This window comes from Phacochoerus africanus, chromosome 3 (assembly GCF_016906955.1).
Source record: "Phacochoerus africanus isolate WHEZ1 chromosome 3, ROS_Pafr_v1, whole genome shotgun sequence".
Classification (NCBI taxonomy): domain Eukaryota; kingdom Metazoa; phylum Chordata; class Mammalia; order Artiodactyla; family Suidae; genus Phacochoerus; species Phacochoerus africanus.
Window position 1 is genome coordinate 5365178 of NC_062546.1, and position 19824 is coordinate 5385001.

At 51.4% G+C, this 19824-nt stretch overlaps 1 protein-coding gene across 1 annotated transcript; it reads right to left on the reverse strand.

The window, feature by feature from the left end:
* Positions 1-2998: 2998 nt before the first annotated feature.
* Positions 2999-18792, reverse strand: RAE1 (ribonucleic acid export 1). The gene is made up of 12 exons (XM_047770802.1): positions 18599-18792; positions 15648-15744; positions 14983-15087; positions 13546-13638; positions 10571-10657; positions 9235-9321; positions 9057-9128; positions 7486-7593; positions 4727-4833; positions 4572-4647; positions 3843-4037; positions 2999-3442 (listed from the first exon to the last, which is right to left on the reverse strand). The coding sequence occupies exons 2-12, from the start codon at positions 15735-15737 to the stop codon at positions 3356-3358; spliced, it is 1107 nt and encodes a 368-aa protein (XP_047626758.1). The 5' UTR covers positions 15738-15744; positions 18599-18792; the 3' UTR covers positions 2999-3355.
* Positions 18793-19824: the final 1032 nt, after the last annotated feature.

Genomic DNA, 19824 nt, shown 5'->3' on the forward strand with positions numbered 1-19824 from the left:
TAGGTAGCCAGCGTGGCTCGGATTCTGTATTGGCTCGGATCCTATATTACTGTGGCTGTGGTGTAGGCCAGCAGCCAATTTGACCCCTAGCCTGGGTGCAGCCCTAAAAAGCAAAAAAAAAAAAAAAAAAAAGAAAAGAAAGGCAACTATGTTTTCAAAAGGTAGGTCGAGTTAAAGAAAAATAAGAGTGGAAGCCATGGCTGGCCGTGCCTGGGAAGCGGTCCTGTCACCCGCCCTTTGGTGCAGCTTCTCTCCCGGTGACTCGCCATTTCCCTCCAAGGACAGCAATCCTTTCGCTGTTGGCACACGGCGTTCCAGCCACCGCCTCCCCAGCTCCTCCCGTGAAGGGCCCGTGGCAGATGAAGCCACCCCAAAGCAGCTTCAGGGGCTCGCAGGCCTGGGCCCCTCGACGGAAAGGGGCCTCTCACGGCAGGCCGACACCCAAGTGCCCACCATCTCCTGGGCTTGCAGACTGTGCACGCGCTCCAGGCACCACGGCTCCATGCACTTCCAGAGTCCATCCCTCAACACAGCGTCAGACCGAACACGAGGCAAACAGAGAAATGGGCCTCGCTGTGAACACCTCCCAAACCTAAGGGCACCTAACTTCAGCAGCATCTTAATACATGGTCCTTGCCCCAGATTGTATCTGCAATTAACCAAGAAAGTAATGCTACAAATAGGGATGAGAAAAGGCCTGATAAGGAGTTCCTGCTGTGGCTTAGCAGGTTAAGAACCCAACTAGTATCCATGAGGATGCAGGTTGGATCCCTGGCCCTGCTCAGTGGGTTAAGGATCTGGTGTTGCTGTGAGCTGTGGTGTAGGTCACAGGTACGGCTGGGATCTGGTGTTGCTGTGCCGGTGGTGTAGGCTGGCAGCGGCAGCTCCAATTTGACCCCTAGGGGCCTGGGAACTTCCATATGCCATGGCCCTAAAAAGAAAAAAGGGAAGAAAAAGCTGGGGGATAGGGCGGCGGGGGGGAGGGCTGATAAAACCAAGTGGAAAAACTGAATGGAAGCAAAGTGGTAACTGTAGAATCTAGGTGGTAGGTACACAGTCACTATAACACTCCTTCAATGCCTCTGTATGTTTGAAAGTTCTCATAATAAAATATTGGGGAAAAAAATAAGCAAATAAATAAAACTTGTTCTCTCCGTGAGGTTTATATGATCCACCTTCAGTGAAAGCAGGAACTCTAACGGGGTGTACATTTTTAACGGCAGAATGACGTCACACACATTAAAACGGTCAGTAACACACTTGTCTCTTCCCAAACTAGAAGATGACATCAAATTTATGACGACCTATCGAGCACCTGCTGTATGCGATTTTCAGGACTGTGCCCGCAGCGATGAGGAGGTCTAAGGGGCAGACGTCCTCAAAGACTCCACACACCTTTGAGGAAACACGAAGACAGATATCTTAGCAAGTTTAATGATTTCAACACGTATTTTATAGGCTCATCAGCCAACGTACAACACGTTTTTTTGTTTGTTTTGTCTTTTTGCTATTTCTTTGGGCCGCTCCTGAGGCATATGGAGGTCCCCAGGCTAGGGGTCGAATCGGAGCTGGAGCCACTGGCCTACGCCAGAGCCACAGCAACGCGGGATCCGAGCCGCGTCTGCAACCTACACCACAGCTCACGGCAACGCCGGATCGTTAACCCACTGAGCAAGGGCAGGGACCGAACCCGCAACCTCATGGTTCCTAGTCGGATTCGTTAACCACTGCGCCACGACGGGAACTCCACAACACGCTTTTATGTTCTGGCTTCTAGGCCGAGAAATGAGTCTGCCAGGATCCACATCCTGGGAGCAGCAAGGAGCTGGCTTGCTCCTGGTTCCTTGGCAGCCCCAAATCCAACCTCAGCCTTAAGCAAATGTTTTAAATGTGCCCATGAGAAAAAAACTCTCCCCTTGGTAACGGGACAAAGCCAGTCTTGGAGAAGGAGACGCTCTGAACGGCTCATGACTTAAGATTCACTACTTTGTGGTCATGTTCAACCAGAGCCGGTCACGCCTTGGAAAAAAGAATGGACCTGCAGCAACACTCCAAGTGGTACAGCTCTTCCTGCCTCCTGAGATGACAGGCTTGGCTCTGTCCTCACAGCAGCCCCTCCTGCCTGCTTTATCTGCTCGCACACACAGGCCACGGGCTGCAGCGCTGATTCAGAAAGGGAAGGAAAAGAGCTGTACGACAGATAACTTGAAAACGAAGACTTTTTCTAGCACACCTGTCCTTTTCTCTCTCAAACTCCCCCACCCCCAAAACAAAAAAAAAAAGCAAAACTTTTCACACTAAGAGTTATGATGGTTTGAATTCATCTGACTACCAAAGAATTTAAACCACTGAGTGCAGGCAATCTCTTGCAGTAGAAAACTTTATTTTGTCTTTTATGAGTAGGGAAACATCTTACAGCACTATCAACACCAGACTGCCACACTCGGCAAGTCAGCTTACATATCAGCCCCAAAGAGTCACGCAGAAGAAGCATTTGGAACCACAGGGTCAAAGACAAAAGATTGTCATTATGGACACTCCTCAGAAATTCTGAATTCCACAAAATCACAAAGCAACACCCCTGAACTATGGTGGGGGCGGGGTGGGAGGAAAGGGCTTCTACTTGGGGTTCTAACCTGAAGGCCACACGCGTGTCCCTCACCGGGCTTTGCCCCCAGAGGCCTGTCCCTCAGAGCAGGAACACTGCTCTGGCCACCAGGACATCCGCCCAGCAGAGCTGAACAGATGGGGAGGTCAAAAACGGGAACGCAGAGAGCAAAGGCAAGACACGCTCAAACTCTGCCCCCCACTGCTCCACGGCCGCAGCCCAGCCGGGGACCCCGCTCTCCCGGCCGGAGGGGGGTGGGGGGAAAGACCCCTGCACGTGCAAAGGGCCTCTGCAACCACCAGTCAAAGCCCAAGATGACACCGAGCAGGACCGCCACTCAGAGCTTCGGGGGGGCGGAGCAGAGGAGACGCACAAAGGGAGCTTAGGAGGTGATCTTCAAAATACTTTATTATAAAATACAGTACAGGCTCGCAGGACGCTGCCCAGTGTTCCCCAACACACACACTGCTGAGCGAAGACCGCAAAATCCCTGGCGGCTGCCCACATGAATCTAAGAACTTCCGTGATAATCTGTCCCTTCCAGCGACAGAGGACGCTGCAGCCGGCAGTGGAGACGGGCAGTCCCCGCAGCCGCTGGGCTCCTGACTGCTGGACGATGACACTGTTTCCCCCAGGGGTTGAAATCCACATCCATGGCTGACAACCCACCGAAGCTGGGACCCAAGTTCACACACAGACGAGGCAGAGTGGAGAGAACACTCTGAACGACCCACAGGGCTCCAGCCACTATTTCTTGTTCCGGGGTTTTAGCTCCTCAGCTGCGTTACGCAGGAAAATGTAATTTTTCTTCTGGGGATTATAAAATTCATGTCCCTACAGGGAAAAAACACGGATCTTAAAAATCGATCAAATGGTAAACAAAAAGCCAATGCCTCTGGTAAGAGCTCCATAACCTGGCGCTGCAACTCTCCAGGGTGGCACAGGGCCGGAAAGCTCCATCACCTGGCATTGCCACCCTCCAGCCTGGCGCCACGCCCCAAAGCTCCATGGCGTGCGCCGCCACCCTCCAGCCGGGCACGGCACTGCCCTCCCACTCTCTCCCAATGTCCGTGGGCATCGCTGACCAAGCACTTGACAGGCACGTTTGAGGCAAAGGCTGAGAGGGAGGCCCTGCCATTTCCCCACGCAAACGCTCAGCCTGCGACGCCAGGCCTTCCAACTCCAGAGCCTGGCTCTGCTGCTGAGGGTGCCCACGAGGGCCTGGAATGCTCACCTTTGACCAGTCGTAGCTGGAAGCGTAGGCAAATATGTTTCCGTTGTGATTGAAGCAGCAAGCCGATATTGGCTGGTCTAACTGCTCCGAAGTTTTGAGTTTTGTTCTGGCATCTTTGTCCCAGAAGCTGAATCTACCATCAGACCCCACGGTTGCAAGGGTGCCGTGAACAGGATGGAATGCGATCCCGTTTACCTACAAAGGATGGAGACTTACAATGAGAGGCAGGGGAAGGAGAAGAGAGCAGCTTTTCTCGACGCACACTTCCCGGCTGAGTCAGGAAATGAAACCAGCGGTCATCTCACTGGGCTGGCCGCCGCTTGTTCCAGGAGAACTGGCCACGCTTTCGGAACCGACTGGTAGCCCAGACTGGATCTTTTGGTAAATACACAAGTCAGCAGAAGTCACCACGCCTGCAGCTCGTGCCACCAAGGAGCGAACCTCAGGAAAACGCCTCTTTCTTTTCTAGCAAACAGCCACGTCTGGGTTTTAGCTGAGGGCATCAACGATCTACCGGCGCCCACAGGGTGGGGGCATTCGCGGCAGAGAGAGAACAAAACCAGTCACTGTGTTCATGCAAACAGCAACCGGATCCCCTGCCTCAGCTGCTGATGTGCGCACACGAGCACACACACTGCCGGCGAGCTGTGATCCCCGAATGACTCAGCCACCCACTTCCAGGTCTGGTTTCTAGACACATTCTCAGGGCCCAAGTTGCTGAAAACATACCGCGTAGATGTCCTGCGGAGCGGACGTGTTGGTCCCGTTAGAGCGATGACACTTGAAGGTGAAGTTATCTTTGGCGCTGAAAAACAAAGGCCCAGCTTAGTCTTCCTTCAACGCAAGTCTCAAGCGAGAACATCAGCGGCTGGGGCCTGACTTACGGGTTCGGAGGGTTGATGTAGTGAATGGCGACTCTCCCCTCGATGCTCCCCAGGGCGAAACCGGTCGGCTTGTTCTGCTTGTCTTTAAAAATGGCCACACACCGATGCTACAGTTTGGGGGGAAAAAGACATCACCACGACGAAAAGCGCAGGACTCCACAGCTAAGGTGAAGGGAGACGCCTTTACCCTTGGAGGTTTTCAAAGAACCGGGGCCATTTCTCAAACGGGGTGAAGAAGGGTTTTCTGTTCCTCCCGTCAGCATGACTTTCTTTTTATTCAGCCACGTGATTCTGTCAACAGACGGAGGAGCACGTGCTCCCATCTAGGGGCTGTCACTGCAGCAGGACACCGGCCCCCGGCCCCCTACTGGGGTGGGAGGATGCTGCCACTCAGATTCACAGGCCACCGCTGACCCAGCAGGTGCCTTCCGGCAAGTCACCCACCATCCCCAAGCTTCTGCGTCCCCAGCTGGAGAAGGGACGTAGCATGTGCCCGACGAGCCCAGGGGAACGAGGGTCCCGGGTACAGTGGGTGCAGCCAGAACCTTCTAAAGGTGAATGTGCTATGCCAGACACCGTACTTGATCCAACCCCGAGTCCGAGGGGCCCAGGAGGGTCTCCTGCACTCTGGGAGAGAAGATCCCACCGCACAGCCGGCAGCCCAGCCTGGGGCAGGGGAGCAAGGGCTGGAGCCCCCGCGGTCCTCACTTCCTCCTTCCGGTGGTGACAGCCCGGCCAAACCAAGGGACCGGCCACCCTGGACAGTACAGCATCTGAGCTGAGTGGCACTGGGGCGGGGTCAGGCCTGGGGCAATAGCACACGCTGGGGGGAAAGGGCGCCTGTCACTGTGACACCTGCACATTCCCTGAGTGAAGGGAAAGCACAAGTACCTCAATTTCTGTGCCACTTACGGAACAGAAAAACAACAATGAAAAACACCTGTTACTTTCATAAATGGAAGAACAATTAATGAAGAGACACGTTTGTAAGGGACGGGAGGGCCAACGGCTGGTCAAGCTGTCCACCCCCCTGCTGGGCTCAGCACACAGACCAGGAAATACCCAAGACAGGGGGCACCGGGCACAGAGCCCTACACAAAGGCTGTGGCCACCCAGACAGGAGGTAAAGCCAGACCAGACCCGGTCCCGCCCCGAAGTCTGGGACCTGACCGAGGGAAGCGAGCAGTCCAGTGCGGGGCCTCAGGCAGGTATGGTGGGGCACGTGTGCTGGGGGGAGGATGGATGAAGGCGGGCACAGACCCGCACTCCTGGCATCATTGGGAGCCATGTGTTCCACGTGGAAGGTGGGGAGGAGGGAAACGAGCAGATTCAAAACCACGTGCGGGGCAGCAGTGAGCCTGGCGGCCAATGACTGTGAGCGGAGCAGAGCGCAAGCGTGCGTCGAGGACCCGAGACCCCTGCGTAGACAACCAGGGGTGGAGGGCCATCAGTGAGGCGCGGGCGCACGGGGACAGCACAAGAGGCGGGGGGGATCATTTGTTCGCTCAGCAAACGTTACAGAATGCCTCCCACGTCAGGCCTGGCTCCAGGGGCTGCCCTGCCTCTACGGCCAAGTCAGCAAATAAGACAAGTGAAATACGTGTGTGTGTGTGTGTGTGTGTGTGTGTGTGTGACATACATCCGTACACCTGCACAGACCGCGCGGGGAGCTACCAAAAGCAGCCCTGGGGCTGGCGTGGGCTGCTGCTGGGCTTGGACAGGGAGCCAAGGAAGGGAGCTGGTCAGACAGTGGGCATCCTTGCCAGGAGCACAGAGGCGAGGTCCGTGGGGTCCCTGCCTCCAGCCCACGAGGTGCGCCAAGGCCACGGCAGGGGGCGGCACATGGGGAAGGCAGCAGCCAAGGGCAGACGCCTGGGGAACCTCAATGTGCGGCGAGGACAGCAAAGCAGTGGCCGAGAGGCAGTGGTGAGGGGGCGTCACAGAACCCAGGTCGGGTGAGAACATGGACTAAGAAGAGCAGGGAATGCTGCTGCCGTGGTGCTGTGACGGCGGCCCGGTGCCCACTGGAGTTCCCGATTAGGAAGCCACCAGTGGCCGCGCCAAAAACAGCTTCAGTGCAGCAATGCAGGCAGAAGTCTCAAAGGAGCAGGGTGAGAAATGAGTGGGTGGAAAGGGGACCACGAAAGCTCACGTAAGACACTTGGCTTCAAAGGGAAAAAGGGACCGAGGGGGCAGAGGCTGCGGGGGTCAAAAGAGGTGTGTTTTCTAGGCTTAGACTGAGCGTGGTCCAGCGCCAAAGGAGAGGTACGGGGGCGGGCGAGAGGCGGGAGGGAGGTGGCCGCAGGGCAGGCTGGCCTTTGGAGAGCGTGGACCCCACCAAGCAGGTGGGGAAGGCGGGGAAGATGCAGGGGTGCTGGAGGTCTAATTCAGCAGCAGGAAGATGGGGGTGTTCACAAACACCCTGAAGCAGAGGCCGGCGTGATCTGCCGAGACAAAGGCTAAAGGATCTGAAGAGAGAGAAGGGCCAGGAACCTCGGCAAGGAAGACGGAGCTGGAGACGAAGCTGTGGGTTTTCGGTGGACCCGAGCCACTGGACGTGCGTCCACTGAGCAGCAGCCAGCTACCCAGGGGGGCCCCAGGGGGCCTTTGGAGAGGATGGGACTGACTCGCTCAATATTTGTGCTTATATCCAAAACGTCCCTCCTCTGAAGGTCTCAAAGTACAGCCATCTCCGTACGTGGCACAAGCTGCCCAGACAGGTGCCAGATACCAGCTTCCTGATTTGACTTGTGACTCACCTGGTGTTTCAGCGGCGATTCTATCCTCCTGAATTCAGAGGGCTGATTCTCCAGCTGATAGACAATCAGGCCCCTCTCTGCAGTTGCCACCACGGCCATAGGGTATATCTGAGAAAAGCAGGAAGCAGGGACACACTGAAAGTGGGGTGTGTTTTTGACAGCAAAGAATTTTTTGAGAGTTGCAAATGTAAGTGAATTTTTTTAGTTTAACAATCCAATGATATTAACACATTTCAAGAAAACCTAGAGAAATCCTATTTGAAAGTTGAACACTGGTATCTTTTTCAGAGACTCGTCTTTTAAACTATAGAATATACAACTATTTAGAAAATGTACGGAGGAACAGAGAACTCAGTCACCTCTACCGCCCTTCAAACGCTAAGTGCTGCCGACGTCACAGTGTGTTTCCTCCTGTCTTTTCTGAACATTACGCACGTGTCTACACGTTTGTTTCTGTATAATTTGCGTCCTTTACTCAAAGCCTGTTCTCGAGCACAGCCCCATGCATTTCCCCAGGAACACCATCGACGGCCCTACCATCCCCTCAAAGGACGGCTGGCCGGCCCGGGGTCACTCCCAGCGTTTCACTAGGTCATAAAGACGAGGAACACCTGCACCCTTCCTTTTCTCCTAATACAATCCTAAAAGGAAAACTACTGGGGAAGTTGGTACAAAACTTGAAGACTCGCTGCTAAACCAAAAGAGAAAGTTCTCTTTTTTGGGGCCTTTTTAGGGCCACACCTGAGGCACATAAATTCCCAAGCTGGGGGTCGAATTGGAGCCGTAGCCGCCGGCCCATGCCTCAGCCCCGGCAACACCAGATCCGAGCCGCGTCTGTGACCCACACCACTGCACATGGCAATGCCGGATCCTTAACCCACTGAGCAAGGCCAGGGATGGAACCCACATCCTCATGCATACTAGGTCAGGTTCCTAACCCGGGGCTGAGCCACAGTGGGAACTCCAAGAAAGCTCTTCAGTTTCTATCCCACTCAGAGCCAGTCACCAAGGACCTGGTACCACACTGCAAGGTCACTGCCAGTTTCCTACACTTCGCATGTGGCTGTGTACATCCACACAAGTGGCTAAAAAATGTGACACCTGGTTTTAGTAATTCTGCAACAAATGCAGCACAAAACCCTACAGATTTAAGACGACTGAGGCAGTCCACACTACATCCCACATCTATCATTAAAGCTCGAGGGGTCTTGAGATTACCCACGAATTGCAAGACATCGAAAGGTAAGAAGTGCCTTTTTAAAAAATTTTTTTGTCTTTGTGCCTATTCTCGGGCCACTCCCGCGGCACATGGAGGTTCCCAGGCTAGGGGTCTAATAGGAGCTGTAGCCACCGGCCTACGCCAGAGCCACAGCAACGCGGGATCCGAGCCGCGTCTGCAACCTACACCACAGCTCACGGCAATGCTGGATCCTTAACCCACTGAGCAAGGCCAGGGATTGAACCCGCAACCTCATGGTTCCTAGTCGGATTCGTTAACCACTGCGCCACGACAGGAACTCCAGAAGTGCCTTTTTTTTAAGGACACACATATGAAGTTAGAAATTCCTTACCACGTCAGCACAGTAACACCTTTCAGGGAGCTGCAAAACCATCATAGGATTTGATGACCGTGTATCCCAAAACTAAAAGACCAAAACAAAAACAAAACAAGCCTGTAAGTGACCATCCAGAGCTCAGAAGACGCGTCCATCTTGCTCAGGCCATGTACCCCTCAGCCGCATCTCATACCTTCAAAGTCTTATCCCAGCTCCCCGTCATCACACAGCTGTAGTTTGGTGCTTTGATCCAATGTATGGTTTTAACAGGAGCATCATGCTTTCAACAAGACAAAAACCAAAACCGATCAAGATAAATGTAATAATATGCTACACAGCTTTGGTCCTGGAAATTCAAAGCGAAGAAACGTTAAATACTGTGCTCATACCAAACAACAACCAAAGACTGTTCAGCCCTGCCTGAGGACCAAGACATTCAGTGCAACACGGAGAGCACGTGTCTACCTCCTATTCTAACAAAATCTGATTTGCTTTTAACCATAATGAACTAGTTTGTGAACGTAAGCCCTTCCTTAGGTGGGGATACTCAGAAGTGACTCGTCGGGAACCCCGCCACAACTGTATCGCTTAGATGACACGAATCAGGAGATCAGGAGATGCTTCTAGCACAGGGCACTGCAAGCTCAGGCTACGCAACCTTCCTGCAAACGTCTCAGTGTAAGGAGGCTGCTGCTCACCAGGCCAGACCCCCGGTCCCAGGTGCTCTCGTCTTTGTCACTCCTGCTTTTCTCAGCAGTCTTCGCACGAGACGCCAAGGACTGCGAAAGCTCCAGGGCACGTGGACGCGTCCCTCCTACTCACTGCTGTGTCTCTACTCCTAAGGTCAGTGCCTGGCGTGGTGCAGGCATTCGCAACATACTTGTCCCATGAACAAGTGGCCAAAGGATGGTGGCACCAGCAAAGCCACACCCAGGGGCTGGAATGTCAAACATGTGACACTGGGGAGCAGCTGTAATACCTTCTTTTCCAGACGTTAACGTCACTAGCTCCTCTGATGCCACCCTCACCTACATGGATGCGGAGGACCCGCGACAGAACACCTTGTGAGATACCAGTAAGAACGAGAATGGTTATGACTGGTGTCGTTTTTGTGCTAAAGAGGTGTTTGGCATCTTTAGGTCTGATTTGGTATAGTCCAACTGCATTTTCCCTATAACAGAGAATTACTGTAATTAAACAATCACTGCAACCCTGGGCCCCGTCCTGCCCAGCCTTTCTGCAGAGGGTGTGTTTTTTTTTTTTTTTTGCCTTTTCTAGGGCCGCTCCGGCGGCATATGGAGGTTTCCAGGCTAGGGGTCCAATGGGAGCTGTAGCCGCCGCCTACACCACAGCCACAGCAACGCGGGATCCGAGCCGCGTCTGCGACCTACACCACAGCTCACGGCAACACTGGATCCTTAACCCACTGAGCGAGGCCAGGGATCGAACCCGCAACCTCAATGTTCCTAGTCAGATTCGTTAACCACTGTGCCACGACGGGAACTCCACGCAGAGGGTGTTTTTATTACCTGTGCAATCTGTATCGCCTGGTTACTGTTGAGGTCCCACATTTTGGCAGTTTTATCACATGATGCTGTAAATACTTTGCTCCCATCCTAAAATAAAACAAAAAATCTGGCATTCTAAGAAAAATAAAACCTCTACTTGTACATTTAGATATTAGGTTGAACATACGGAGGCAGATCGCATTTTTCCAACTACTTGGGGGCCAGTGTATTGCAAACTACCCTGTCATATACAAAACACATTTTTAGCTCTAATCATTAAATTTTTTCCCCCAAGAGATAGGTAAATAGGATTTAAACAATTAAAAGGCATTTAGAGTTTCACAGCAAAACTGAAGGCTTTCTCCTGCCCCTGACCGTCTCAGAGGCAGCCAGGCCACTGGCATGTCCTCTGGGACTAGCCCCTGTGTATCATGGATTAAAGTGTACTATCTTCCAGGAGCCACTTAACTTCTTATTCTTCTTTTCTTCAACTTCAAGCCTTCACAATAGTTGCAAGAATAATACAACAAATCCTCGCAAACCTCCCATGCAGATTTGCCAACGCAGATATTCTGCACGTTCACGCCTCTCCCTCTCCCCCCACTCCCCCCTCTATACATGCGTACGACCGTTACTTCTGTTCAGCTCAATATCTAATAGCATCTACAGCAAATGCAATAAAACTACACCAATTTACAACAATAACTGGTCCAATGTTAGCTGAAAAAACTACTGGTCACTGTGTAATGGTTTTTAAAATATTCACAAACGGAACGCATAAAGTAGGCCAGTCAGTTTTGAAGCACAAGGTAATTTAAAAAGAAAAAACGGTACCGAGTTGGAAATTAGACTAGTCGTCAACAAATTTCCTTCTTACAGGGCCATACAGTAAATATTTCGGTCTTTGCGGGTCAAAAGGTCGCTGTTACACCTCTTTTAACTGGGCTGCTGTACCCCAAAGCCATACACATTATGTAAATGAATGTGTGTTTCAAGAAAACATCACTTATGAAACAGGCAGCGGGCCAGATGTGGTCCGTGGGCCATAGTTCGCGGACCCCACAGCTACCCTGCTAGTTTCTGGTTCCGCTCTCCTCCCTGAGCAAAAACATCTTCTCCTTTGAGTCACCAGTTCTCCATCGGAAAGGCGAGAGAAAAGCTTCTACTGCACTAATGAACTGTAGGGGTAACTCCACAAACCCTTGCAACGATGCTGACGTAGGGAGCAGGCCCTCAGGCTGAGGGAGCCGCCGGCCTCTCGGTCTCGTAACAAGCCCATCCTACCGGCTGCAGGATGCCAGACCCCAGCGGACACATCCACGCGGAGGCCGATCCATCAAAAGGCTGGAGCAGAGGAGTGAGACTCTGGCGTGCTCTCAACTGGCTCCTCTGAGGTCCACCCACCGTGGCCACATGGCGAGCCTCGTCCTCAATCGCTCTCACCAGAGTTTGGAGTTTATGCCTCAAGGGTCGCTCTGGTTCTTCGTGCATTTTAGACCTGCCTTCCTCGGCGGCACGCCCTTCGCCGCTCCCAGACCAGCTCTTTTCCTTCCTGTCAGCCCCCGAAAGGGAGGCCGTCAAGGGCATGGGCCCTGGAGCCAAGAAGGTCCCGCTTTGGGCTCAGCCTTTGGGTCACTAGGTTCCCTCAAGCACATCTCTAAACCCGTTCCCACAGAGGCCATGCTAGTCGCTTTATGTGACCGAATCCAGCCGCCACCGTCTAGTATCTGAAACCCTTCCTGCTCCTCTAGGTCTGCCCTAAGAGAGCACGAGTTCCACGGGCACAGGAGTTTCCGACCTTACCTGCCTCGACTTGCACTATGTCCCAAGTGCCTGCATGAACAGTTGCATGGCAATTACTTGAATTAAATAACGTTATTCCCTGGTGTAAATATTCGTTTCATCTTATAAGTGAGGAAACAAGTTTAAAGAGATTAAGTTTAACTTAATCTTAAGAGAAGACAGAGCCAAAATCTGAACCCAGGTCTGGACTGGATGAGGTGATGCCCATAAAGCTGCAAGCAGACGGTTTACTCTTAAGATTCAGCTCAATTCTTGCTGTGAGGCATTCACAGCACCCTTCCCAAATTTTACGGCTGCTTTCTGGGCTCCCTCCACCCAGCACCAGGGCATCCTGCCTCTCAGAGCTTAGCTCAGAGTTAGAAGATCACACCTACGTTTTCGATTCCTCCACCAGATGGCGCACAACGGAGGGAGGATGCACACATTCTTGTAAATGGCAACAACCAGCTAGAGAAGATTTGAGCAACACAACTCCTGAGTCAGTTAACTCTACTGCTTATCATACTTTATACGAAACTTACAACTCTCATCTGTTACCTGATCAGTAAAGAAAGTCAGGAAAAATAAATCACAAATACCTAGCCATCCCTGATGGGTTTCGTTTCGTTTTTTTTTAGGGCCGCACCCACTGCACATGGAGGTTCCCAGGCTAGGGGTCCAATCGGAACTACAGCTGCTGGCCTCCACCACTGCCACAGCAAAGGCAACATCAGACCCGAGCCATGTCTGCGACTTACACCACAGCTCACAGCAATGCCGGATCCTTAACTCAATGAACGAGGCCAAGGATCAAACTCGTGTCCTCATGGATACTAGTTGGGTTCGTTAACTGCTGAGCCAAGACAGGAACTCCAAATTCCTACTTTAAAACAACACAATCTCAGGGTACACCTAGAGATAGGAAATGCTTCAAAAAATTGTCTCAGGAATTGCTCAAGGAAAACATGTCAATGACCTAATGGATTTTTTAACGCAAGAAAAGCTTTCAGAGCGATTAACTAACTAAAGCTGACACGACTAAAGTCAACTGACTACATTATATCAAAAAAATGATTACGTTTACAGTCAGAAAACAGCATTCCTACAACACGCAATTTGTATTTCAGGTTATATAAAACACACACACACACACACATTCTAAATTACGCTATACTTTCTGTCGAGGAAAACAGGAAAAACGGAATGAAACTTACATCACTCCAGCAGACATCAAGCACGGGCCCAGTGTGCATCTGCTGAGCTTTTGGAATAGTCTGTCCACTATCCTGAACTTCCCAGCAGCGAACCTACAGTCATAAAACAAATGAATGCAAATGCAGCAAGTAATGATATATTACATGCTTTACCCCCGTGCTCCCAACCATAACCACATAAATGCAAATTCACACAACAGATGCAATGGTGGCATACAGATGTTCTAGGGTCAGGGATCGAACCTGTGCCACCACAGTAACCCGAGCTGCTGCAGTGACAATGCTGGATCCTTAACCTGCTGTGCCACAAGAGAAATCCCACATGATAGACACTTTTCCCTATCAAATTAACAAAAATAAAATGAGTAACACTCGGCACCACCAAGGATATGCTGAAACTTGTACTGCTGGTAGAGGGATAAACTGGTACGGCTCTGCTGGAGGATTTTGCTAGAAACCCTGAAGCTTGTGCTGTGCCTCAGCCATCCCGCTTCGGAGAAATGAGCGCCTCCCGTGAGGTACTTGATGTGCATGATGCGAATTAATGTCTGCAACAGCTAAACCCTGGGAACGGACTGTCATCGCCATCCTGAAGCAGCACGTGAGGCTCAGAGAAGACAACTGGCCCAGGTCCCTCATCTGGGTGAGTGGCAAAGCCACCATGCATTCGTCTGAGTGTGGTCGAAGGGTTCCCGTTCCCTCCAACAGGCCACGTGCCTGTTTTTCCAAAGTGCTTCTAAACATCCTTTGCCTGTTTTTCTAGCAGAGCTTTTGTATGTTACGATACATTTTTGGCAAGTGTAGCGTCAGAGCAAGACTTGTGGTGTAGCTAAAGAACATTTTCAGGATGCCCAGGCGGGAAATCTAAGTACACCGGCACGGACGACGCTTACTCGCAACGAAGGCGACACCTGACTTGGGGATACACTTCATGATACTGCACTAGAGTAGGAATTTTTGAAGGCTGCATGTGATCCTGCTTTTTTTGTCTTTTTGCTATTTCTTTGGGCCACTCCCGCGGCATATGCAGGTTCCCAGGCTAGGGGTCCAATCGGAGCTGTAGCCGCCGGCCTACGCCAGAGCCACAGCAACGCGGGATCTGAGCCGCATCTGCAACCTACACCACAGCTCACGGCAACGCCGGATCGTTAACCCACTGAGCAAGGGCAGGGATCGAACCCGCAACCTCATGGTTCCCAGTCGGATTCGTTAACCACTGCGCCACGACGGGAGCTCCTGATCCTGCTTTCTTAACAAAAACTGGTGCAACAAGTGAAGTCTGCCACACGGAAAGGTTCACGCTCTCTAAACTCACTTCTTTAAAGAGGCCATGAATAAGCCGTAACTCTGCTTCATTCATTTGGAAGGGGAAAAAAGCAAAAGCCTTGGCCATCCAACAAAGAAAAGTGACAGAACACACACTTGAGGAGCACTTACATCGTTAGCCCAGGATCCTGCAATGAGAAAGTTCCCCGGCAAGGTGGGTGGGCTAAAAGATAGACAACCAATGCTATCGTCAGGAGAGGATGTTACTTCAATATCCTGGGGTGGAAGAAGTCCATGTTAAAACGTACGCATCACCAAAATTTAATCCAAAATTACTTTCTTTCCCACTAAACACCTAATGGTGCTCAAGGACTGACTGAATGAGACCATCCTTACTTTGTTAAAAAAAAAAAAAGGGGGGGGGAGGGGAGTGTAAATAAGCCAGTGAAAACACTGGCCCCGCTGGGACCGTAAGCAGCACTCTCAAAGGCAGGCCCACACCTGTGGCTAGCCCCCCAGTTCACACCTGCGCCCCTTCCTCCACCCCTCTCCCAAAGAAATCCTGACGCAACAGTTGTGGGCTGGGCCCTGGGAACCTGCAGTTTTAACGAGCACCTCGAGTGATTCCGGGGATCGGGGCTATCAGGGGGAACAGGACATCAGTCCAGGGCACACACAGTGCCTATGCTCTGGCATTTGAGAAGGCAGGCTAGACAAACTCCCAGAGTTTTCACCCTGAAGGAAGTTCCCAAACCACCTGGGCCCTCCCGCTGTCACAGACATGGGAGACCTGGCCTGCACAGGTTCTGCGAGCCCCGTGAAGCTTTACGCGGTACCTTCATAGGGTTGTGATTATCTGTGGTTGTGCTGCCAAACATGCTAGTCCCACTGGTTCCAAAACCCGAGGTGGTTCCAAACAGACTCATTTTGGCCCTAAAAAATAATGGAAAAAGTTAAGGTTCTTTCTTAGGTAATAAATATCATTGAGAAGCAATATGAAGATAATTAGGTTATAAAAGGAGAATAAAAAGTAAATAAATAAATGTCTTCTTGATATCAGCCTTCTCGCTTTTGAAGAGATCTAAATATGCAGTAAGTAGTTTCCCTTTAAAAAATAAACTTAGAATGGGTTTTTTGGTAGAAAATTCCAAAGATTCTATACACCCCACATCCAGCTTTCTTCTTACAACTGTCATCATGAATTAACCATTACTGATACATCACAGCAGAGTATTTTTCGATCACCAGCTGTGAAATAAATCCACTCATTCCATCTAGTCAGAGACACCGAGCTGAGCGCCCAGATATAACAGTAAAGCAGCAGGAGGCGCCACTCTTCCCGGTTCTCACTTGTGACAGTTCACGTGCTTCTTACCAACTTCCACACTCTGGTTCAGGTCAGGGTCTCTGCATGAAGTTACTTAGAAAAGCAGCCAGTCCTGGTAGCAATTGTGTAGGAGGTTTTAAAAGTAATCCACTTTGTCCTCCTTAGGCAGTGAAAGGTTTGGCATTATGCCTTGGACATTTGTCCTGCAAGAATCCCCCCATTTGGAGTTTTCTCCTGGGCACCACAGTCTAGAAGGGGTAGAATCATGCCTTTGCCACTTACCACAGCTGGGACCCTAGTCTCATCAAGCCCCATTTTCCCTATTCTGCAAACACGGAGCATATTAACACCTTCTCCAGGGTTGCTCTGAAGATAAATCACATTACACACAGCAAGTGCAGTGTCTAGTGCATAGTGGGTCATAAACAGCGTTCCCCTTTTTCCTTCCAGGAAGAAAGTCTATGTCTTCTTTAATTTTACTATTATTTTTTTTTCTTTTTAGGGCCGCATTCTCAGCATATGAAGTTTCCCAGGCTGGAGGTCCAATGAGAGCTACAGCTGCCAGCCTACGCCACAGCCACAGCAACATCAAATCCAAGCCGTGTCTGTGACCTACACCACAGCTCACGGCAATGCTGATCCTTAACCCAGTGAGTGGGGCCAGGGATTGAACCCGCAACCTCATGGTTCCTAGTCGGATTCTTTTCCGCTGAGCCATGACAGGAACTCAGAAAGGCTATGCACCATATAGAACTCTGATGACTCACATACACTGAGGCCACACTTCAATTCTGTCATTGTTCTCAAATTTTTACACCGTGTCTGTAACCTCCCCCAAAGGAGCCTAGTAGCTGAGAGACACACGACGGGAGTAGTATCTGTTAAGACCACACAAATGGGAAAACTGTGACAGATGTGGGGAAGGTGTTTGAGTTTCCCAAGCTACACCCCATGAAAGACAATCAGGTGTAGCTCCACTAGGTCTATGAATGCATTAGCATCTCAGCAACTCTGTACAAGGATGTGGTGCTGCTGGTCACCTCTGCCTCCTACCCTAAGACATGGATCTGAAACAGCGCTTAGCCACACAGGCAAACAAAGGAATGACAAGGCTTCTGCAAACACCAAGGAACTAAAAAACACATGGCTTTGGGCAAACTATTTAGCCTCGATTTTCTCATTTGTAAAAATAAACCCTAATATCCACTTCATGGAGCTATGAAAACCACGTGAGCTCGTACATACGGTGTTTGAAACTTCTGTTCCCTTCTCCTCAACCCAGAAGGTGGGAGAGAGCATTTCTGCAATGAGGGGTGAATTAGGGGAAAAGAGCAACAGTCATTAAGCATTAATCAGCCTATATGGACCATAGGCTACGCAGGACACTGGGAACCCTCAAGAAGGTCGGAAGACACGCGTTTACCTCCAACTGGCCTGATCTTGCTCTCCCTCCGTGCGACGCCCCCGCCCCGCCAGCTGATGGCTTCCTGCCTGTGCACACAGCAAACTCCTCCGGCCTGGGAGCATTCCTATGAGCTGCTCCTTCAGCCTGGGATGATCTGCCCTCTCCCAAACCCCCAGTTGTCTCAGTGTGAATCTTAGGGTCCCAATCCAAACGAATGCCTCCTGTGAGCTCTTTGGGGTGATGGAAATAGTCTAAAACTGCACCGCGGCGATGTGTACCCAACTGTACCCTTTAAATGGGTTACAGTCTGCGCCACTTCCATAAAGCTGCTACAAGCATCTTTTTAAACAAAGTCACCTCCTCCGAGGCTTGCCTGCCTTCTTCCCAAAGAAAAATCTCCACCCCTCCACCAAACCCCCGCCTTCTTCCCAGTAGTACCGGTTACCACCCGGAATTTGTTTCAACCAATCCCCTCCCGAGGAGAACGCCAGAGAGCTGCCTGGATGCTTCCCCAATATACACCAGGCCCGAAGCGGCTGGCGTTTCCCAGATACCTGCCTGGGCGGAGTGTGTGTGCACGTGAATATAACACATACTTGGCGGAGGAAGACAGAAACAAACAGACTTAGTTTCAGAGTGGTAAGTGCAACAAAGGAGATCAAGCGGGTTGACGTGGCAGAGACTAGAAAGGGACGCCCTTGTGTAGCAGGACCTGGGAAGATCTCCGAGGCGGTGGCTTGTGTCGGATGAGAAGCCAGACGAGTAACGAGGAAGAGCATAGGCGGCAAGGGCTGCCGTCAATTCTGTGACCCTTCCCGGAGCCTCAGTTCCCCCCCCCCCCAAAAAAACCCACAAAAAACAAAACAAAAAAAACCCGAGAGGCTTAGACTTGAGGTGACCCGTCCAGCCCCGACGTCCCTCCCAGCGGCCACTAATGAAACCCGCTAACAGCCGGGCTCGTGCCCCAGCACCTCACGGCCGGGCGCACTCCGGCGGGGGGACCGGCCTACCGCGCCATGGCGGCGGGGAACGAGGGGAAGCAGCACAGGGCCTACCTGAGAGTCGCGCCGCGGAGGGAAGCCGGCGACGAGGAGCAGAAGGAGCTCAGGAGCCTGTGACCCGGCTCGGGCGTGGACGAGGCGAAGGCAAGGCGGCAGCGACAGTTATCTTCAGACCTCGAGGTCTCACGCTGGCCTAAGAAACTGCCCTATTTACCGTGGGGGCCGCTGCGCATGCGCCCACGAGGCACTTCCGGTGTCATCCGGAAGGAAGGGGAAGCCCCGCCCCCTCAAGGTAATTCACATGCGCAGAAGTACTAATGTCGCCAAGAAGAAGTCCCTGTGCCAGCAGTTTGCAGATTGGTCCAAAGCTGGTGTAGCCAACTCGGTTGCCCAGCGACCACTCAGATCAATCCACAGCCGGGGCTGGTTAAGGGTAGTTAGAATTTTCTCTTGTGAATTACAAGTGGAGCAGAATCCTGGTTGCGGTCATTCTTCCAGAGGCTGATGGGACGTTGCCTGGTCTACTCTGGCCTCCATAACTGCGGCTGGGGTATCTTGAGCCGTCCAGGCTCTTTGGACCTCAGTTTCAGCCGTAAAATGGGGATAATGATGCTTAATTTCCAGGGCTATTTTTAATTAGGTTCAAGTGAAGAAACACACAAGAAGGACTTTTGCTAAGTGTAAGGTCCATGGGAATGATAAGGGGCTGTTAGGATGCACACGTGCCAACTCAATATTTCAGTTGGTTGCTTTTTCCTCCTTTAGGAAGGAAAAATAGGAGGAATTTCCTAAGGTTACCGTTCAACACACTGAACCTTCTTTACTACTTAGTGTGGCCTGCATACCAAAAGCCTTGATATCTGCAGGGAGCCTTAGGATCCACGGGACCTTGTTATTAAATGCAGATTCAGAAGGTTCAGTGTGGGCCTGAGAACCAACATTTCAAGCAAATTCCCAGCTGAAGTTCCAGGCTATGGACCGCAGTTGAACACCAAGGATCTAGACGAGGTGTTTGGAATCACTTGGGGAAGCTTTTAAAAAATGGTAATGCCTAGGTCTCACCTTCAGAGATTCTGATTTAGTTGGTCTGGGGTGGAACTAAGAATATTTCTAAAAAGCTCTCAGAGTGACTAGTATCCATGAGGATGCGGGTTTGATCCCTGGCCTTGCTCAGTGGGTTGCCACAAGCTGTGGTGTAAGTCACAGATGCAGCTCAAGTCTAGTGTTTCTGTGGTTGCTGTGACCCGGAGCTGGCAGCTGCAGCTTAGCTCTGATTCAAC